We start from the raw sequence: 18,745 nt of genomic DNA on the forward strand, positions 1-18,745 counted from the left end.
CTCTTATGCATTAGCACCAAGTTACAGTCAAAGGGATTCCCTCATGTTTTGGCACCAAGTTACAGTCAAAGGGATTTGCTCATGTTTTGGCACCAAGTTACAGTTAAATGGTTTCTCTTATGCATTAGCACCAAGTTACAGTCAAAGGGATTCGCTCATGTTTTGGCACCAAGTTACAGTCAAATGGATTTGCTCATGTTTTGGCACCAAGTTACAGTCAAAGGGATTTGCTAATGTTTTGGCACCAAGTTATAGTCAAAGGGATTTGCACATGCTTTGGCACCAAGATATAGTCAAAGGGATACGCTCATGTTTTGGCACAAAGTTATAGCCAATGGGATTTGCTCATGTTTTGGCACCAAAATTATAGTCAAAGGGATTCGCTCATGTTTTGGTATGAAGTTATAGTTAAAGGGATTTGCTCATGTTTTTGGACCAAGATATGGTCAAAGGGATTCGCTCATGTTTTGACACCAAGATATAGTTAAAAGGATTCTCTTATGTTTTGGCACCAAGTTACAGTCAAGGGATTCGCTCATGTTTTGGCACCAAGTTATAGTCAAAGGGATTCGCTCATGTTTTGGCACCAAGTTACAGTTAAAATGATTTCCTCATACTTTGGCACCAAGTTATAGTTAAATGGTTTCTCTTATGCATTAGCACCGATTTACAGTTAAAGGGATTTGCTCATGTTTTGGCACCAAATTATAGTCAAAGGGAATTGCACAGGCTTTAGCACCGATTTACAGTTAAAGGGATTTGCTCATGTTTTGGCACCAAATTATAGTCAAAGGGAATTGCACATGCTTTAGCACCGAGTTACAGTTAAAGGGATGTGCTCATGTTTTTGCACCAAATTATAGTCAAAGGGATTCGCTCATGTTTTAGTATGAAGTTATAGTTAAATGGATTCCCTCATGTTTTGGCACCAAGTTATAGTTAAATGAATTCCTCATGTTTAGGCACCAAGTTATAGTGAAAGGCATTCGCTCATGTTTTGGCACCAAGTTATAGTGAAAGGCATTCGCTCATGTTTTGGCACCAAGTTATAGTTAAATGAATTCCTCATGTTTTAGCACCAAGTTATAGTGAAAGGCATTCGCTCATGTTTTGGCATTAAGTTATAGTTAAAGGGATTTGCTCATGTTTTAGTATGAAGTTATAGTTAAATGGATTCCCTCATGTTTTGGCACCAAGTTATAGTTAAATGAATTCCTCATGTTTAGGCACCAAGTTATAGTGAAAGGCATTCGCTCATGTTTTGGCACCAAGTTATAGTGAAAGGCATTCGCTCATGTTTTAGCACCAAGTTATAGTGAAAGGCATACGCTCATGTTTTGGCATTAAGTTATAGTTAAAGGGATTTGCTCATGTTTTGGCATTAAGTTATAGTTAAAGGGATTTGCTCATGTTTTGGCACCAAGTTATAGTTAAAGGGATTCCCTCATGTTTGACACCAAGTTATAGTCAAAGGGATTCCCTCATGTTTTAGCACCAAGTTATAGTGAAAGGGATTCAGTCATGTTTTGGCACCAAGCTATAGACAAAGGATTTAAGTTGAAATTATCTTTGTGTCAAATATTTTATTATTTCGCTTTATTTTCCCAGAAATTAAACTTTTAGGCAAGTATTTAAATTGAAAACAAAGTTGAAGAAATAAAACAAATGAACATGTAACCATTTGTGATTTTAATTCAGATATAAGATTTTAAACAGGCCCAGGGGTTTAATTTCTCCAAGTTAGCTATATATTATAACCTCAACAATTTTCACAAAATGGATAGCAGCAGGATTTATATCATCATCGATGGAACATCTCCACCAGTTCAAACATATTTTATTTTACAATTAATTATGCCTTTAATCTTACAAGTTTGGTAAAAAAATACTATATTTGTTTTAATATATTTATTGGACTACTGCATAACTTGTTTCACTTGTAACAATTGTTCTCAATGTATTATTGTACACCAAAAAGGTCAAACAAATATGTTTTGTGAACGATATGTAAGTGTGCTGATTGGCTGAATATTCAATACATTGTATTATACTTTTTATTAAAACAAGCTCAAATAAAAGAACTTCATCAATCAGAAATAACTCAACAACAACACCAAGGCTATACAACATAAGGTAAACTTTTCCTTTTTAAACAGACAACCAAAAAATGATATCTTTAACCAATAAACGATTTAAGCTGTTCTTTACCGGAATAGCAAAAACCATTACTAAGAAATCACCATAATAACTGCTATAATGGTGAGTTATGAAGTCAGTTCTACAGGGAATGCCAGTGCCATGTCCCCGAGTGAGCTCACCAGAATGTTAAGCATCTACATGACAAATGATATTTGTCTGATTGTAAAGTACGACAGTGTCCGACAATGGCCAGTGGACTCAGCAGCGTTAATTGTATAATAATCACTATTGCCCACCAACTATATTGGTTCCTTCATTCAGGCTGTCAGCATAAAGAAGCTGTGTTGACTTCTTTTCTGGAAAATTACATATTTTTAGAAATGGCCTGGCTTTTCTCTGAGAAGCTGGAAATGGCTTAAAGATAGGGTATAAATATTAATGTTTTATGATACAGCATCATTCACATTCATTCCATTACCATCCTACATCCTAGGCCTAAAGAACACATAATTCTGGTTTAGGTAACCAGACTCTACTTTCGAAAAAGGCACGACCCCCCATTTTCAAAGTCTATTAGATAAAAACAAGTATAAAAATAAATAAATTGTATGTGTGTTGCAATGTAGTTTAAGAAGCTTTATACTGATAAATACTGATATACTGATTACTTTAAACCATAACCAAATGATGACAATAACAACGATCTTACATAAAGCCTAAAATTAAAATAATAAAATGCATAGGCCAAAAAAAGAAAAAATGGTTTGGTTAGAGTTACATCCCTTTCCAGAAAAGGTAGGGATGGTAGGCTTTTTATTTATTTTATTTTATTAAGCTTTAGTTAAGAAAGTTATAATCATCATTGGACATTGGTGTTTAACTAATTTTTGGTTTAAACCTTAACACATATATCTTATTTTAATCTATTTATTAGTTTTCAACAACTGAAAATGGTAGCGTCGGGAAACCCGAGCCATATGAAAAAAAATTCTAGGCCCTTAGACCTTAACCCTAGCTGTTTTGGGACAAGATGTAGCCCTAAACCACACATTATTTTAGGCCTTATATAAATAGAATGATACATTTTGTGTGGGACAATTTATTATAATAAATGCATTAGCTAATGGCATTCTTGTCTCAATACAATAATGCACGCTGCATCCATATTTCATATGAAAGGAATCATATGGCTACATTTCCAGCAATGCTGCATGTTAATATAATATTGCAGAAAATACAGACATTTGAAAATATAACAATCAACGTCATAATTATTTATTGCCATATAACATTCAACAAAAAGAAATGAGTGCATAGTGCCGGCCATTGATGGTATCAAGTGAAGGTTGGTGGATTAATGATTCACAACAGGCAATTATAAATACTCAGAAATAAACATAACGGTCTGGATAAAATTCGATATCTATTATTAAAATAATGAAAATAAATCTCAATTTCGCGTGTCAGTTTCTTTCAAATGTTCGCTTGATGCATTGCTTTTTAACTGAAAAAGTTTGGCTCAGAGATTTCAGAACTCCTAAACAAGAACTCCTTTCCATGTGGGGAAGAATGTTTATGTAACAATGCCACCTGTCTATACATGTATGAGCCCCAAAGGGAGTCAATTTAAGTCTTGTAGGATAGAGAGGTATAGAACACAGACTTTATACAATCCTGGTATGAGCTACCCTGGTTCTTCAACACGTGCCAGCGTATAGCACTGTCACACTAGGGACTGCTGTCTAATGTCTCCCCAGCGTATAGCACTGTCACACTAGGGACTGCTGTCTAATGTCTCCCCAGCGTATAGCACTGTCACACTAGGGACTGCTGTCTAATGTCTCCCCAGCGTATAGCACTGTCACACTAGGGACTGCTGTCTAATGTCTCCCCAGCGTATAGCACTGTCACGCTAGGGACTGCTGTCTAATGTCTCCCCAGCGTATAGCACTGTCACGCTAGGGACGGCTGTCTAATGTCTCCCCAGCGTATAGCACTGTCACACTAGGGACTGCTGTCTAATGTCTCCCCAGCGTATAGCACTGTCACACTAGGGACTGCTGTCTAATGTCTCCCCAGCGTATAGCACTGTCACACTAGGGACTGCTGTCTAATGTCTCCCCAGCGTATAGCACTGTCACACTAGGGACTGCTGTCTAATGTCTCCCCAGCGTATAGCACTGTCACACTAGGGACTGCTGTCTAATGTCTCCCCAGCGTATAGCACTGTCACACTAGGGACTGCTGTCTAATGTCTCCCCAGCGTATAGCACTGTCACACTAGGGACTGCTGTCTAATGTCTCCCCAGCGTATAGCACTGTCACACTAGGGACTGCTGTCTAATGTCTCCCCAGCGTATAGCACTGTCACACTAGGGACTGCTGTCTAATGTCTCCCCAGCGTATAGCACTGTCACACTAGGGACTGCTGTCTAATGTCTCCCCAGCGTATAGCACTGTCACACTAGGGACTGCTGTCTAATGTCTCCCCAGCGTATAGCACTGTCACACTAGGGACTGCTGTCTAATGTCTCCCCAGCGTATAGCACTGTCACACTAGGGACTGCTGTCTAATGTCTCCCCAGCGTATAGCACTGTCACACTAGGGACTGCTGTCTAATGTCTCCCCAGCGTATAGCACTGTCACACTAGGGACTGCTGTCTAATGTCTCCCCAGCGTATAGCACTGTCACACTAGGGACTGCTGTCTAATGTCTCCCCAGCGTATAGCACTGTCACACTAGGGACTGCTGTCTAATGTCTCCCCAGCGTATAGCACTGTCACACTAGGGACTGCTGTCTAATGTCTCCCCAGCGTATAGCACTGTCACACTAGGGACGGCTGTCTAATGTCTCCCCAGCGTATAGCACTGTCACACTAGGGACGGCTGTCTAATGTCTCCCCAATGAAAATGTGATACCTGGGTGGACAGTCAACTGTTTTGCCACTAAACCACAGACCCAGACTACATGAACCTCCATAGAATGATATTGAGGAACGCCCCACACTGCCAAGGAGTCACACACAAACTTATTACGACATGTAACTGACATAATAACCTTATTGGTAAAACCCACCATACCAACATTTTTATTAACACTAAAAATTGACCCTAGGTGACTTAACTGATAAAAGTTGTATTTAAAAAAATATTACTTTCATGAAAGTGGATTGATCCATTTTGGAAAAAAAACATTATCAAAGTAATAGGTAGATCATATTAAATAAAATCTAAATGATATAAGAAGGGCCATTGCAAGCCATGCAGTCTCAGTCATTAAGATTTTACCTAATATAAAGTCTATGAAATGAGATTATAACTTAAGCTCACTTCATAATGTGGAAAAAATGCAATCAATTTTACCACAAAAATCTTGGCAGACTTAACTTCCCTCATCTCAAGAGAGATTCTAGTTTAATTCCAAACCACTGGCAATTTTAAAGAAAAGAAATTGTATTTGAACAAGGGTCACTACTAAGTTTTTTGGGGGAAAAAATGTGTAATATTTTTAATTAAAAAATAAACTTTATCACATTCTTTTATATTTTTTGTCAATTTTTTAATAAAAGCATTCTTGTTCTATTTTCTTGGCAAACTGGTGGGAAAAACCACTGGTATAAGATAATGGTTCCTAAAGCATGACAGTAAATTTAATAATAAAATAATAAATCTTCTACCTTCTTCTTTAATTAATGTTACTTAGAACCTTTTCGCATTTACCCCTCTATGTATAATATGCACAATTCAGTACCATGTATGCTGGTCAGATGTAGCAAGCATGCAATGGCACCCATGCAAAAAAAGCTTAAAGCTTAAAGCAAGTGTCAAACAATTACGAGGATTTGGGCTCATGCAATGAAATACCATTTGCATCACAGTGCTGAAACTGTCTTCCCTTTCACTAAAGGAACAATATTGCATCATTAGTTCAGAGCTAGAAAATCCATTCTGCAGTTTCTAATTCAAAAAGCATTAAGGCCATGCATTCGATCAGTCTTCAACATTTTATCAAACCCCAGGATCAAATTAAATTACTTATAAAGCAGCACATGGAAAGTTCCTGAAGAACTGTCGCGGTGAATTGTTTTTGTGTTTCAGCCAGGAGATAGGGGTTGTATTGGGGACTGGAGTGTGTCACTGGGGACTGCAGGACTGCAGGGATATAACTTAGCACTCGCCCACTCCCCTAATGCGACCTATTTTCAATCTGGGCGAATGAAATTTAAAAGAAGTTCGCCCAGGTGGCCAGTCCAATTTTTTCAAAGTGTTCCCAAATAATTTGCTCCAGGGCGCCAAAATGTCCCAGCCCTTGTAGAATTCTGTGGAAATAATTGAGTCACTGGCTGCGAATCGTATAAACTTGACAGTATTTTTTTAAAAAAACCTTGAAACTAGTGATGCACACAAAAGGGCACTGGCTATTCAAACAGGTAAAGAAAAACCTTTTGAAAATTGTGAGAACCTTAACAAAGCTGCCTACGATAAATTATGTGTAATTTTTAGAGCCTGTCATGCACTTTTAATAAACAAAAGGGGAGTCAGTGATTTTAATTGGATGTGTGATTTGGATGATTTCCAATTCTTAAAACATTGTTTATAGACATGAATGTCAATAAAATGTGTATGATAAATGTTGGGCAGATGGGTTTGATGCTGGGCTCCTTGATTTAAAAAGCTACGAGCCCAGCTGGCTAGTGGTCCGGAAAAGTTAAGTTATATCCCTAGGATTGGGGAGTGATTGGGGACTGTGATGGGGGTGAAATTAATTACATTCTGATAAACAAAACATCCTAGCTTGTCTAATTTTAAAGAAAAAATGTTTTAATTTTGATACAGCCATTGTATCATTGTTTTTCTCATCATTGGCATGGAACAGCCTTAATGTTGATCAAAACTTGTTTTTAATTTGCAACTTTGGCTTTGACATGAATGTAACGTGCCAGCTAGCTGTTATGAATAAATTTGCCATTAAGATCATTATAAAAGTTAATGTACAGCACTTAGTAATATAGAATGACTTCATACTGAGTAATCAGAGTTGCAATATTCTATTTAAATGAGACATTCATAACATGGCAAAGATAAAGTAATAAATTATCAATTATCAGCCTTAATAAATAAGAAAACATGACATTAAAGCTGCACTCTCACAAATTGAACGTTTTGACAACTTTTTTTGTTTTTGTCTTGGAACGAGCCATTTTTTGCGAAAATGCATGGAAACCAGTTATATAAGACTGCTGACAAATAATTAGATCGCAGATTTTTATATTTAAGTTCAAAAATTGATGTTTTATGCATTTTTCTTAAACCGTTAGTAACGGTTTAAGCCATAAAACATTAATTTTGAACAGAAATATGAAAATCTGCGATCGGATCTGTTGTCAGCAATCTTTTATCATTGGTTTGCAGATATTTAAGCAAAAAATTGCCCTTTCCAAAACAAAAAATAAAGAAGTTGTAAAACACGGTATATTTGTGAGAGTGCAGCTTTAAGCCAATATTATGTAATCAAATAAGAAGACCTTCAATCTTGCAGCATTCACACAGGTGTTATGTAGCAAGTAAGCTCGCAAGCGGTATCAATTTTGTTTTTGTTGTTGTATTGTGGTTGTTGTTGTTGTTTTTTCTTCAGTCAAAAACAGGAATTACTCAATATTTAAAGCCATAGTTGCGGGTCTTACTACACGTAATGACATGTGTATACTGTCGCTGTACTTAAAGCTTCATTTGAATGTATGAATGAGTTTTGAACATTGGCCAAGGTCTAGAATGCCATCAAGTCTATCCCAATATTTCTTCTTTTTCTTAAATGAACAGACATGCTTAAAATGTCAACTAATTAAACTGTGACAGAAGTGTGAGGCATTATAATGACAATTACGGTAACAAGTAAAAGTTTTGGAAACTGAGCTTGATCAATTTGTTGTTGCAACAACCATCAGCCTTAATAAATAAGAAAACATGACATTAAAGCTGCACTCTCACAGATTGAATGTACCTTACCTTCGGTACTTAGTCCAGGACTGGAGGTGAACTTGGCCACATCTACAATCTTCACGGCAAACTGGCGCTGCGTGTCCCGGTGCAGGCATCTTCGCACAATGCTGAATGGACCCCTGAAATGGACAAAAACATATGACGTTCTGAAACCAGTGAGTATAATTCATTAGTTAGCCATCAAGTGGACATAGCAATTTCTACAATCTTCTGATCTGAGTGCCAACTGGCAATGACCGTCGTCGTGCAGAAATCGTCCTACAATGCTTAATTGACCACAGAAATGCCCAGCAAAGTTATAGAGTTTAAAAAGGGGGGAATCAGTTTTGATTTTTCTTCGCCGGGTTTCACACAGTATATTTTTTTTATATACCTTTTTTATTTATACTTACATTTCAGGCTGAAATGGCAACAAAAATGTTTATACACATTTTATATAATATAAGGTGAATGTATAAAGGGACTAGACACCAGATGGTCCAAATTGTCAATAGGAGCTTTATTAAGTACCCTGGGGCTGATAATACATCATTTTAACAGATTTAAAGAAATTATTAAACGCAACAATGTTGCAGTCTCATCTGATTTAGCCGTTTAAAGAAAATGCATAATGGTTTCCCAGTTTAAATCATATCATTCTGTTTATGAGCACAGATAAATATATCGATCCCATTTTTAAACTTACTGGGATTTACGTGGTAGACAATTTCAAATTGGAAAAATGCACGAAAACTGTGAGAGAAACACACGTGTTGTAAGCGATGTGATACATCAGCAAGTAAGATTCAATGTGTTGTACACAACGATGTCATTTTTATGTAAGGTTTTGATTATTTTCTATTTCATGCAATTTCATCCTCTGCTGATGCCCCTTTCACATCAATGCATTTTTCATGCTGTAATAATGATTTAAGATCAAAGTTATCCTATACAACTTACAGTTACTGGTTTCCTAAGAAGTTTTCAACCAATGCTTCAATTATTCCATGAGAGGAAGTTTCCTTAGACCATCAAGCTGTTTAACATGCCTACGGCGACAGGCAGATGAGAATTTATTCCCAAAAAATATTTTCGGAAAATTAAATTACATGGCTAACAATATCTGTCTGCATGATAGTGTGATATGATTCACTTAATCAAAACATCAATAAAACCAAAACACTGACATGAAAGAAGTTCATATTTTAGTTGTCGTCAATTTTCTTTTGCCAGTTATTGATGGACAAAAAACTTGGAAACCCTCCCTGTCCATGACCTTGAGCATTTAAGGACAATCTTTTCATAGACCAGCATAGGGCATTCAATACTGAATTATTAAACAAGCTTTCTAAAACTATAAAAAATGAGCATTGGCAAGATTTTATGCAAATGCATATAGTAAGGCAAATTTAAGTGATATCGATTATTTGTGAATATTTTTAATGCATAAATCAATTCTTCATTTTGCTAAAATAGCTAATTGTTTATAAACCCGATTGATGACCCGCCCTGTGACACAAATACTATTGAAATGATTTAATACACTTAATATATAAAACCTAACAGTATTATTTCATACAGTTAATAAGACAGTTCATTTATGATGTCATGGCAAAAGTAACAAAAAAATTAATTTATCATACTCCAAATATAAAGTTAAGTTCATTCATAAAATAATATTTCTAAAACAATTCTTATAAGTCTTAGGGTAAAGCCTGAGCCACATATAAAAAGGTTGTTGGCATGGAAGTTTTATAGCATTTTGGTCAGCTCGATGATACCTTATGCCAGCTTCACCAGGCAGAAAGAATTATTTGTCTGAAATCAGTTGCCCTAAGTCCTAACAATGCCTTATTGATTCGCAGTGATTGAAGGCACACAAAAATACAAAGGGCCAATTGTCTACCATTTACCAAACATTCAACCAATATAATGCCTGCAATCTGCATCTCTCCTAATGACAGTGTTCACCTATGATTGCTGGCTTACTGAAAAAAAATTGAACTGACATCACAGATCACATTAAAGGCCATTATCATCTGAGGCAAGTTGCGCAGGCAGAGCGCCATTATTATCTGAGGCAAGTTCACAGTGCAGGCATAGCGCTATTATCATCTGAGGCAAGTTCACAGGCAGGCATAGCGCTATTATCATCTGAGGCAAGTTCACAGTGCAGGCATAGCGCTATTATCATCTGAGGCAAGTTCACAGGCAGGCATAGCGCTATTATCATCTGAGGCAAGTTCACAGGCAGGCATAGCGCTATTATCATCTGAGGCAAGTTCACAGCGCAGGACACCATTATCATCTGGGGCAAGTTCACAGCGCAGGCATAGCGCTAGTATCATCTGAGGCAAGTTCACAGCGCAGGCATAGCGCTATTATCATCTGAGGTAAGTTCACAGCACAGGCATAGCACTATTATCATCTGAGGCAAGTTCACAGCGCAGGCATAGCGCTAGTATCATCTGAGGCAAGTTCACAGTGCAGGCATAGCGCTAGTATCATCTGAGGCAAGTTTACAGTGCAGGCAGAGCACTATTATCATCTGAGGCAAGTTCACAGCACAGGCATAGCGCTATAATCATCTGAAGCAAGTTCACAGCACAGGCATAGCGCTATAATCATCTGAAGCAAGTTTACAGTGCAGGCAGAGCACTATTATCATCTGAGGCAAGTTCACAGTGCAGGCATAGCGCTAGTATCATCTGAGGCAAGTTTACAGTGCAGGCAGAGCACTATTATCATCTGAGGCAAGTTCACAGCGCAGGCATAGCGCTATAATCATCTGAGGCAAGTTCACAGCGCAGGCATAGCGCTATAATCATCTGAAGCAAGTTCACAGCGCAGGCATAGCGCTATTATCATCTGAGGCAAGTTCACAGTGCAGGCATAGCACTATTATCATCTGAGGCAAGTTCACAGCGCAGGCATAGCGCTAGTATCATCTGAGGCAAGTTCACAGTGCAGGCATAGCGCTAGTATCATCTGAGGCAAGTTCACAGCACAGGACACCATTATCATCTGGGGCAAGTTGGGCAGGCAGAGTGCCATTATTATCTGAGGCAAATTCACTGTGCACACAGAGCGCCATTATCATCTGAGGCAAGTTGCGCAGGCAGCTGGCTCTTATCATCTGAGGCAAGTTCACAGTGCAGGCAGAGTGCCATTATCATCAGAGGCAAGTTCACAGCACAAGCAGGCGGCTATTATCATCTGTCAGGCAAGTTCACATAGCAAGCAGGTGTCTATTATCATCTGAGGCAAGTTCACAGCGCAAGCAGGCAGCTATTATCATCTGAGGCAAGTTCACAGGGCAAGCAGGCAGCTATTATCATCTGAGGCAAGTTCATAGGGCAAGCATGCAGCTATTATCATCTGAGGCAAGTTCATAGGGCAAGCAGGCAGCTATTATCATCTGAGGCAAGTTCACAGGGCAAGCAGGCAGCTATTATCATCTGAGGCAAGTTCACAGGGCAAGCAGGCAGCTATTATCATCTGAGGCAAGTTCATAGGGCAAGCAGGTGGTTATTTTCATCTGAGGCAAGTTCACAGGGCAAGCAGGCAGCTATTATCATCTGAGGCAAGTTCACAGGGCAAGCAGGCAGCTATTATCATCTGAGGCAAGTTCACAGGGCAAACAGGCAGCTATTATCATCTGAGGCAAGTTCACAGGGCAAGCAGGCAGCTATTATCATCTGAGGCAAGTTCACAGGGCAAGCAGGTGGTTATTTTCATCTGAGGCAAGTTCACAGGGCAAGCAGGCAGCTATTATCATCTGAGGCAAGTTCACAGGGCAAACAGGCAGCTATTATCATCTGAGGCAAGTTCACAGGGCAAGCAGGCAGCTATTATCATCTGAGGCAAGTTCACAGGGCAAGCAGGCAGCTATTATCATCTTGGGCAAGTTCATAGGGCAAGCAGGTGGCTATTATCATCTTAGGCAAGTTCACAGGGCAAGCAGGTGGCTATTATCATCTGAGGCAAGTTCATAGGGCAAGCAGGCAGCTATTATCATCTTAGGCAAGTTCATAGGGCAAGCAGGTGGCTATTATCATCTGAGGCAAGTTCACAGGGCAAGCAGGCAGCTATTATCATCTGAGGCAAGTTCACATCGCAAGCAGGCGGCTATTATCATCTGAGGCAAGTTCACAGGGCAAGCAGGCAGCTATTATCATCTTGGGCAAGTTCATAGGGCAAGCAGGTGGCTATTATCATCTTAGGCAAGTTCATAGGGCAAGCAGGTGGCTATTATCATCTGAGGCAAGTTCATAGGGCAAGCAGGCAGCTATTATCATCTTAGGCAAGTTCATAGGGCAAGCAGGTGGCTATTATCATTTGAGGCAAGTTCACAGGGCAAGCAGGCAGCTATTATCATCTTAGGCAAGTTCATAGGGCAAGCAGGTGGCTATTATCATCTGAGGCAAGTTCACAGTGCTATTATCATCCCTTTGTTTTACTTACAATTTGCAAAAACAATACAGTTGACACTGGCATGATTATTGCCCTTGACCATCAAAGGTTGGCAGTTTTATTGACAGAGCCATTCACCAATTTGAAACCTACTGGTGCTAGGCATTCCTCTACATGGAAACACCACCTCTTTTGACATATCATGTTGTTAAAATACCGACTGATAAGGCAGGTCACCAATATCCATTCAGTCAGCTTAGTAACCTGTGTGTTACATTATGTTCAGACTTATTTTGACATGGTTTAATGTTTTTATCAATTTTTAATTGCTGATACAATGCTATATAGAATGAGTGCACTTGTTGACATTTCAGTTCCTGCCACAATATCTTTGCAATTTGTTTATGCTGTCTAGACAAAGGAGAGCACACAAGCAAATACCTGAAGGTGCTATCTGTTCTTGGACATTGTATAAACATATCTCCCTTCCTATTTTTTCAGCATGCACATACAGTGTGTGTATACCACATGATAAATTGCGTCATAAATGCTACGTAGGAAGGCAATATATTGCTTCGAATGAAGACTTTAACCAAAGATAACTTCACTATTTCTTCACCATTTTAAATGACATATGGCACCGCGCACCCCAGTTATGTTGTGCAGCGTCGGGAACGGGCCAGTATATACACTCCGGTATAGTAGGGGTGGTCACCGAGCCCAAGCCACACTGTCTAAGGGGCACGTGCAGTTGGCCATTAATTTGGGGAATTAGCTGGCACAACTGCGAGTTACCGTTTAAGTTCAGATCACGTTTAATGGTTCACTTTGATTAACAACTCAAGTCCAATTAAGATGTTTAAAAGTTGGTTCTTTATTAATTCCACATTTAAGTTGAATAGTTAACAAAGATAAATCTAAAGACTTATTTAACAAGAAACATTCAATAGTCCATGTGATATATTAAGTTATGAAAGTAAGTGAATTAATTATATAGTCACAAAAAGTGAAGTAGTTCAAAGATATTTCCTTAGTAAAAGAAGAAGTACAAAGTTCCTAGTTTATATGTATCTCTAATGTATATATTTCTCTTCCCTAAATGAAAAATGTACATACTTATATACTAACTTAAAGAGTAGAAGTTACCAATCAGAATTAAGTGATAAAAAGATAATGATCGAAGATTTTAGAAAGTGTCACTCAAAAATAATTATTGTCAAAAATAAAATTTACAATTAGATTAAGTCTGAGATAATTGAGAAGTGTCAAAGTCTCAAAGAGTAAGGTTTATGATTATGATCTGAGATAATTAACTGATAATAATTAAGAAGAGGAAGCAGTAAAATCTTATCAGAAATGTCAAAACACTCAATTGCAATTAGAATGACAAAAGTCTTTGTAGGAAATTATGAAAGTAAATATTATAGAAAAATAGATGGAACCAAAAAAACAAAAATAAAGAACAATAAAATTTTCTAACAGAATTTGAAAGAGAAAGTCACACGGTGACACATAGCACAGTCTATACGTCGCTTATGGGGCCCCGCCTTCATCCTTCTACCAGAGTTTGATTGAGAAATTAACACCTTAACACTTTTCACAATATGGCTGTCTGATATAGAATATGGCTGTCTGATATAGGACTGTTAAAACGTTATTTTGAAAACAGGTTTGTCGAAGTGTTTGATGAAACTATTCTCATCAAACTTTGACAATGAAACAAATGCGGGTTTTCTTTTGAGCCGCACTGACTGCCCTTTGTTTTATTTAAAATGGTGAAGTAAAAGAAAAGTTAGCTTTGATTTAAGTCTTTATTTTAAGCAAAATGTGCCTTCCGATGTAGCATATATGACATAATTTATCACATGGTATACACACACTGACATACAAAACATATAATAGTTAATTATTATGATTAACAACAGGCCCAAGAAGGCCTATACTCTACTGGCATGGCTCTTGTGGTCATTTTCAATCCAGAGCATGTACGAATGAGTAAAAGGCATTAAATATATAGTTCACTTTTTGGGTTAGCTGAAAACGCTGCACGTTCAACATCTGAGGACAGAAAGTGTTGTAAGCAGATTAGTTGCATGACCTATTTTAATAAGTGCCAAGAAAAGGTAATCTGAGTGTAAAAAATATTAGCTTTCAAAACTGTACTCATAGTCAATATTTCATATCTGTAGCTTTAAAAACAAAAGGGCCAAGATGGCCCTATATGCTCACCTCAGTAAAACTTTGTGCTATAGACTTGTTGATAATTAAAGGGAAATAACAGGGATTTGGCTTCTCTGATGTATGAAAATGTTGTCTCGAGAGTGTTAACAAGGTATTTCCATATTTGGGCTCTGTGACCTAGTTTTTGACCCCAAATGACCCATGTTCGAACTTGAGCTAGAAATCATCAAAACAACCTTTCTGAAAAATTTCCAGGATATTTGGGCTGAAAATGTTACCTCGAGAGTGTTAACAAGGTAATTCCATATTTGGGCTCTGTGACCTAGTTTTTGACCCCAGATGCCCATATTCAAACTTGAGCTAGAAATCATCAAAACAACCTTTCTGACAAATTTCCATGATATTTGGGCTGAAAATGTTACCTCGAGAGTGTTAACAAGGTTTTTCCATATTTGGGCTCTGTGACCTAGTTTTTGACCCCAGATGACCCATATTCGAACTTAAGCTAGAAATCATCAAAACAACCTTTCTGACAAATTTCCAGGATATTTGGGCTGAAAATGTTACCTCGAGAGTGTTAACAAGGTTTTTCCATATTTGGGCTCTGTGACCTAGTTTTTTACCCTAGACGACCCATATTCAAACTTGAGCTAGAAATCATCAAAACAACCTTTCTGACATATTTCCAGGATATTTGGGCTGAAAATTTTACCTCGAGTGTAAACAAGGTATTTCCATATTTGGGCTCTGTGACCTAGTTTTTGACCTCAGATGACCCATATTTCAACTTGAGCTAGAAATCATCAAAACAACCTTTCTGACCAATTTCCAGGATATTTTGGCTGAAAATGTTACCTCTAGAGTGTAAACAGGGTATTTCCATATTTGGGCTCTGTGACAGTAAGTTTTGACTCCAGATGACCCATATTTGAACTTGAGCTAGAAATCATTAAAACAACCTTTCTGACAAATTTCCAGGATATTTGGACTGAAAATGTTACCTCTAGAGTGTTAACAAGGTTTTTCCATATTTGGGTGCTGTGACCTAGTTTTTGACCCCAGATGACCCATATTTGAACTCGTCCGAGTAATTACTGGAACAAACATCCTGACCAAGTTTCGTGACAATTGAGGCAAAAATTTGACCCCTAGAGTGTTAACAAACTAAGTGTGGACGGACGACAGGCGACGAACGACGGACAATCATCGATCCTAAAAGCTCACCCTCAGCCTTCAGCTAAGGTGAGCTAATAAAAAGGTTAACAAAATTTCATTGCTGTAGCTTTAAAAATTAACAAGAGCGGTCACAGACAGCTATATTCCCCGCCTCATGGGGGCATTTTTTGTAACGAAAGCCAATCAATGGTAAGGGTAGTTTCTCAGGAACATAAGAAATGTGTAAAATTAAGGAAGGGCAATAACTCTTCCTTAAATGGTCGAATTGGGAAAGCCCGACAAAATCTGCTACGTCACTATATAGTCATCAATCTGTGAAAGTTTGGTAGAAATTGCATGAAAAACGTAAGAGGAGTTGTGAAGAAACCAATTTTAAATTTTAAAAAAAAAAGGGCAATAACTCTTTCAAAAATGGCCGAATTGCGGAAGCCTGACAATATGCGCTGCGTCACTATATAGTCATCAATCTGTGAAATTGCATGAAAAATTTAAGAGGAGTTGCGAAGAAATCAATTTTAAATGTAAAATAAGCAAAGGGCAATAACTCTTTCAAAAATGGTCATATCGCAAAATCCGACAATATGCGCTGTGTCACTATATAGTCATCAATCTGTGAAAGTTTGGTAGAAACCGCATGAAAAATGTAAGAGTTGTTGCGAAGAAACCAATTTTAAATGTAAAATTAGCAAAGGGCAATAACTCTTTCAAAAATGGTTGAATCGGGAAAGCCCGACAATGTGCGCTGCTTCACTTTATGATCATCAATCTGTGGAAGTTTGGTAGAAATCGCATGAGAAATGTAAGAGGAGATGCAATGAAATGAATGAGGGACGGACGGACGCATGCACGTACAGACGCAGGAAATCGTGCCTACCATTATTATATCCCCTCGCCTTTTCAAGGCCGGGGATAAAAAGTAAGTCAAAAGGGGTGGGGCCAGCTTTTGCCCAAGGGGCATAATTTCAAATGTTTTGCTAGACGGTCATCATATGATGCTCCACAACAAATATCAATGGTATGGGCCTTGTGGTTTGAAACAAGATGATTTTGAAAACATTTCTTAAATAAGTCCCTAGGAAACTTGTGACCCCCGGGGCAGTGCCAGTTTTGACCCAAGGGGCATAATTTGAACAACCATGGTAGTGGACCACTAAATTAAGCCTTGTTCCAAATAGCAAGGATCTGCATAGCTGTTTCAGACAAAAAGGTTTTTAACATTTCCCAATTTAAGTATACCAAACCTGTGAACCCAGGGGCGTGGCCAGTAATGACCCCAGGGGCATAATTTGAACATTCAATTGTGACTTGACATGTAAACTTGGCTAAAAATAGACTTCACTCATGAAGACTTGGCTAAAAATTGACTTAGCTAAAAATAACATTTTTTTATACTTTCAAGACCCATAATCTAGGCATGCATGGGCTGATCTGGCTGGTTTTCAAAAGGAACCGAGCTTTAATGGATATCTAAATACTGTACAAGTTTCACCAAGATACAATCAAAAATGAAAACTGTATCGTGTTCACAAGCAATTGTTTACAGACGCATAGATTTGTTTATACTTTCAATACCCATAATCTAGGCATGCATGGGCAGATCTGGCTGGTTTTCGAAGGTTTTCGAAAGCCAAAGAGCTCTAATGCATATCTAAATACTGTACAAGTTTCACCAATATACAATCAAAACTGAAGACTGTATCGTGTTCACAAGCAATTGTTTACACAATAACATTTTTTTATACTATCAAGGCCCATAATCTAGGCATGCATGGGCGGATCTTGCTGGTTTTCGAAAGGAACCGAGCTCTAATGGATATCTCATCGAGATACAATCAAAACTGAAGACTGTATCCTGTTCACAAGCCATTGTTTACAGACGCACGGGCGCTTGGAAGCACATACTACGTACACATTACCATCTCATAAGCTCTTATGGCCTTTAGTCAGTAGAGCTAAAAACTGAAATAGAAATCAACATTGTTGGCCTGCAAGAACAATATTGCGACAACAAGAGAGAGTTGGACAAATGAGGTGAACAAACATGTGTCAACTTGTAAAGGGAGAGCGTGAGACAGCTGGGGGAGAATGTGGGTCAACTCGGGAGGATGTGGGACAATTGGAGGAGAATGTGGGATAACTTGGGGAGAATGTGGAACAACTGGGGGAGAAAGTGGTATAGCTGGTGGAGAATGTGGGACAACTGGTGTAGAAAGTGGGATACCTGGGGGAGAATGTGGGTCAACTGGGGGAGAATGTGGGACAACTGGGAGAGAATGTTGGACAACTGGGGGAGTGTTAGACAGTTGGGGAGAATGTGGGACAATGGGACAACTAGGGGAGAATGTGGAACAACTGGGGGAGAATGTGGGACAACTGGGGAGAATGTGGGACAACTGGGGGTGAATGTGGGACAGCTTGGGAGAATCTGGGACAACTGGGGGTGAATGTGGGACAACTGGGGAGAATGTGGGTCAACTGGGGGAGAATGTGGTATAACTGGGGGAGAATGTGGGATAACTGGGGATAATGCGGGACAACTGGGGGAGAATGTGGGACAACTGGGGAGAATGTGGGACAACTGGGGGTGAATGTGGGACAGCTGGGGGAGAGCGTTAGACAGCTGGGGGAGAATGTGGGTCAACTGGGGGAGAATGTGGGTAAACTGGGGGTGAATGTGGGTCAACTGGGAGAGAATGTCGGACAACTGGGGGAGAGCGTTAGACAGCTGGGGAGAATGTGGGTCACCTGGGGGAGAATGTGGGGTAACTGGGGGAGAATGTGGGACAACTGGGGAGAAAGTGGGACATCTGGGGGAATGTGGGACAACTGGGGGAGAATGTGGGACAACTGAGAGA

General features: G+C 38.8%; 1 protein-coding gene across 1 annotated transcript in view; it reads right to left on the reverse strand.

Moving 5' to 3' along the window:
* The window catches only part of LOC128220330 (peripheral plasma membrane protein CASK-like), a 180,666-nt gene that overhangs the window by 137,914 nt on the left and 24,007 nt on the right, over nucleotides 1–18,745 (reverse strand). The window contains exon 3 of the mRNA XM_052928691.1: nucleotides 8,148–8,260. Within this exon, the coding sequence (XP_052784651.1) occupies nucleotides 8,148–8,260 (113 nt within the window). The remainder of the gene's footprint in view (nucleotides 1–8,147; nucleotides 8,261–18,745) is intronic.

The sequence above is a fragment of the Mya arenaria genome, chromosome 15 (assembly GCF_026914265.1).
Source record: "Mya arenaria isolate MELC-2E11 chromosome 15, ASM2691426v1".
NCBI lineage: Eukaryota > Metazoa > Mollusca > Bivalvia > Myida > Myidae > Mya > Mya arenaria.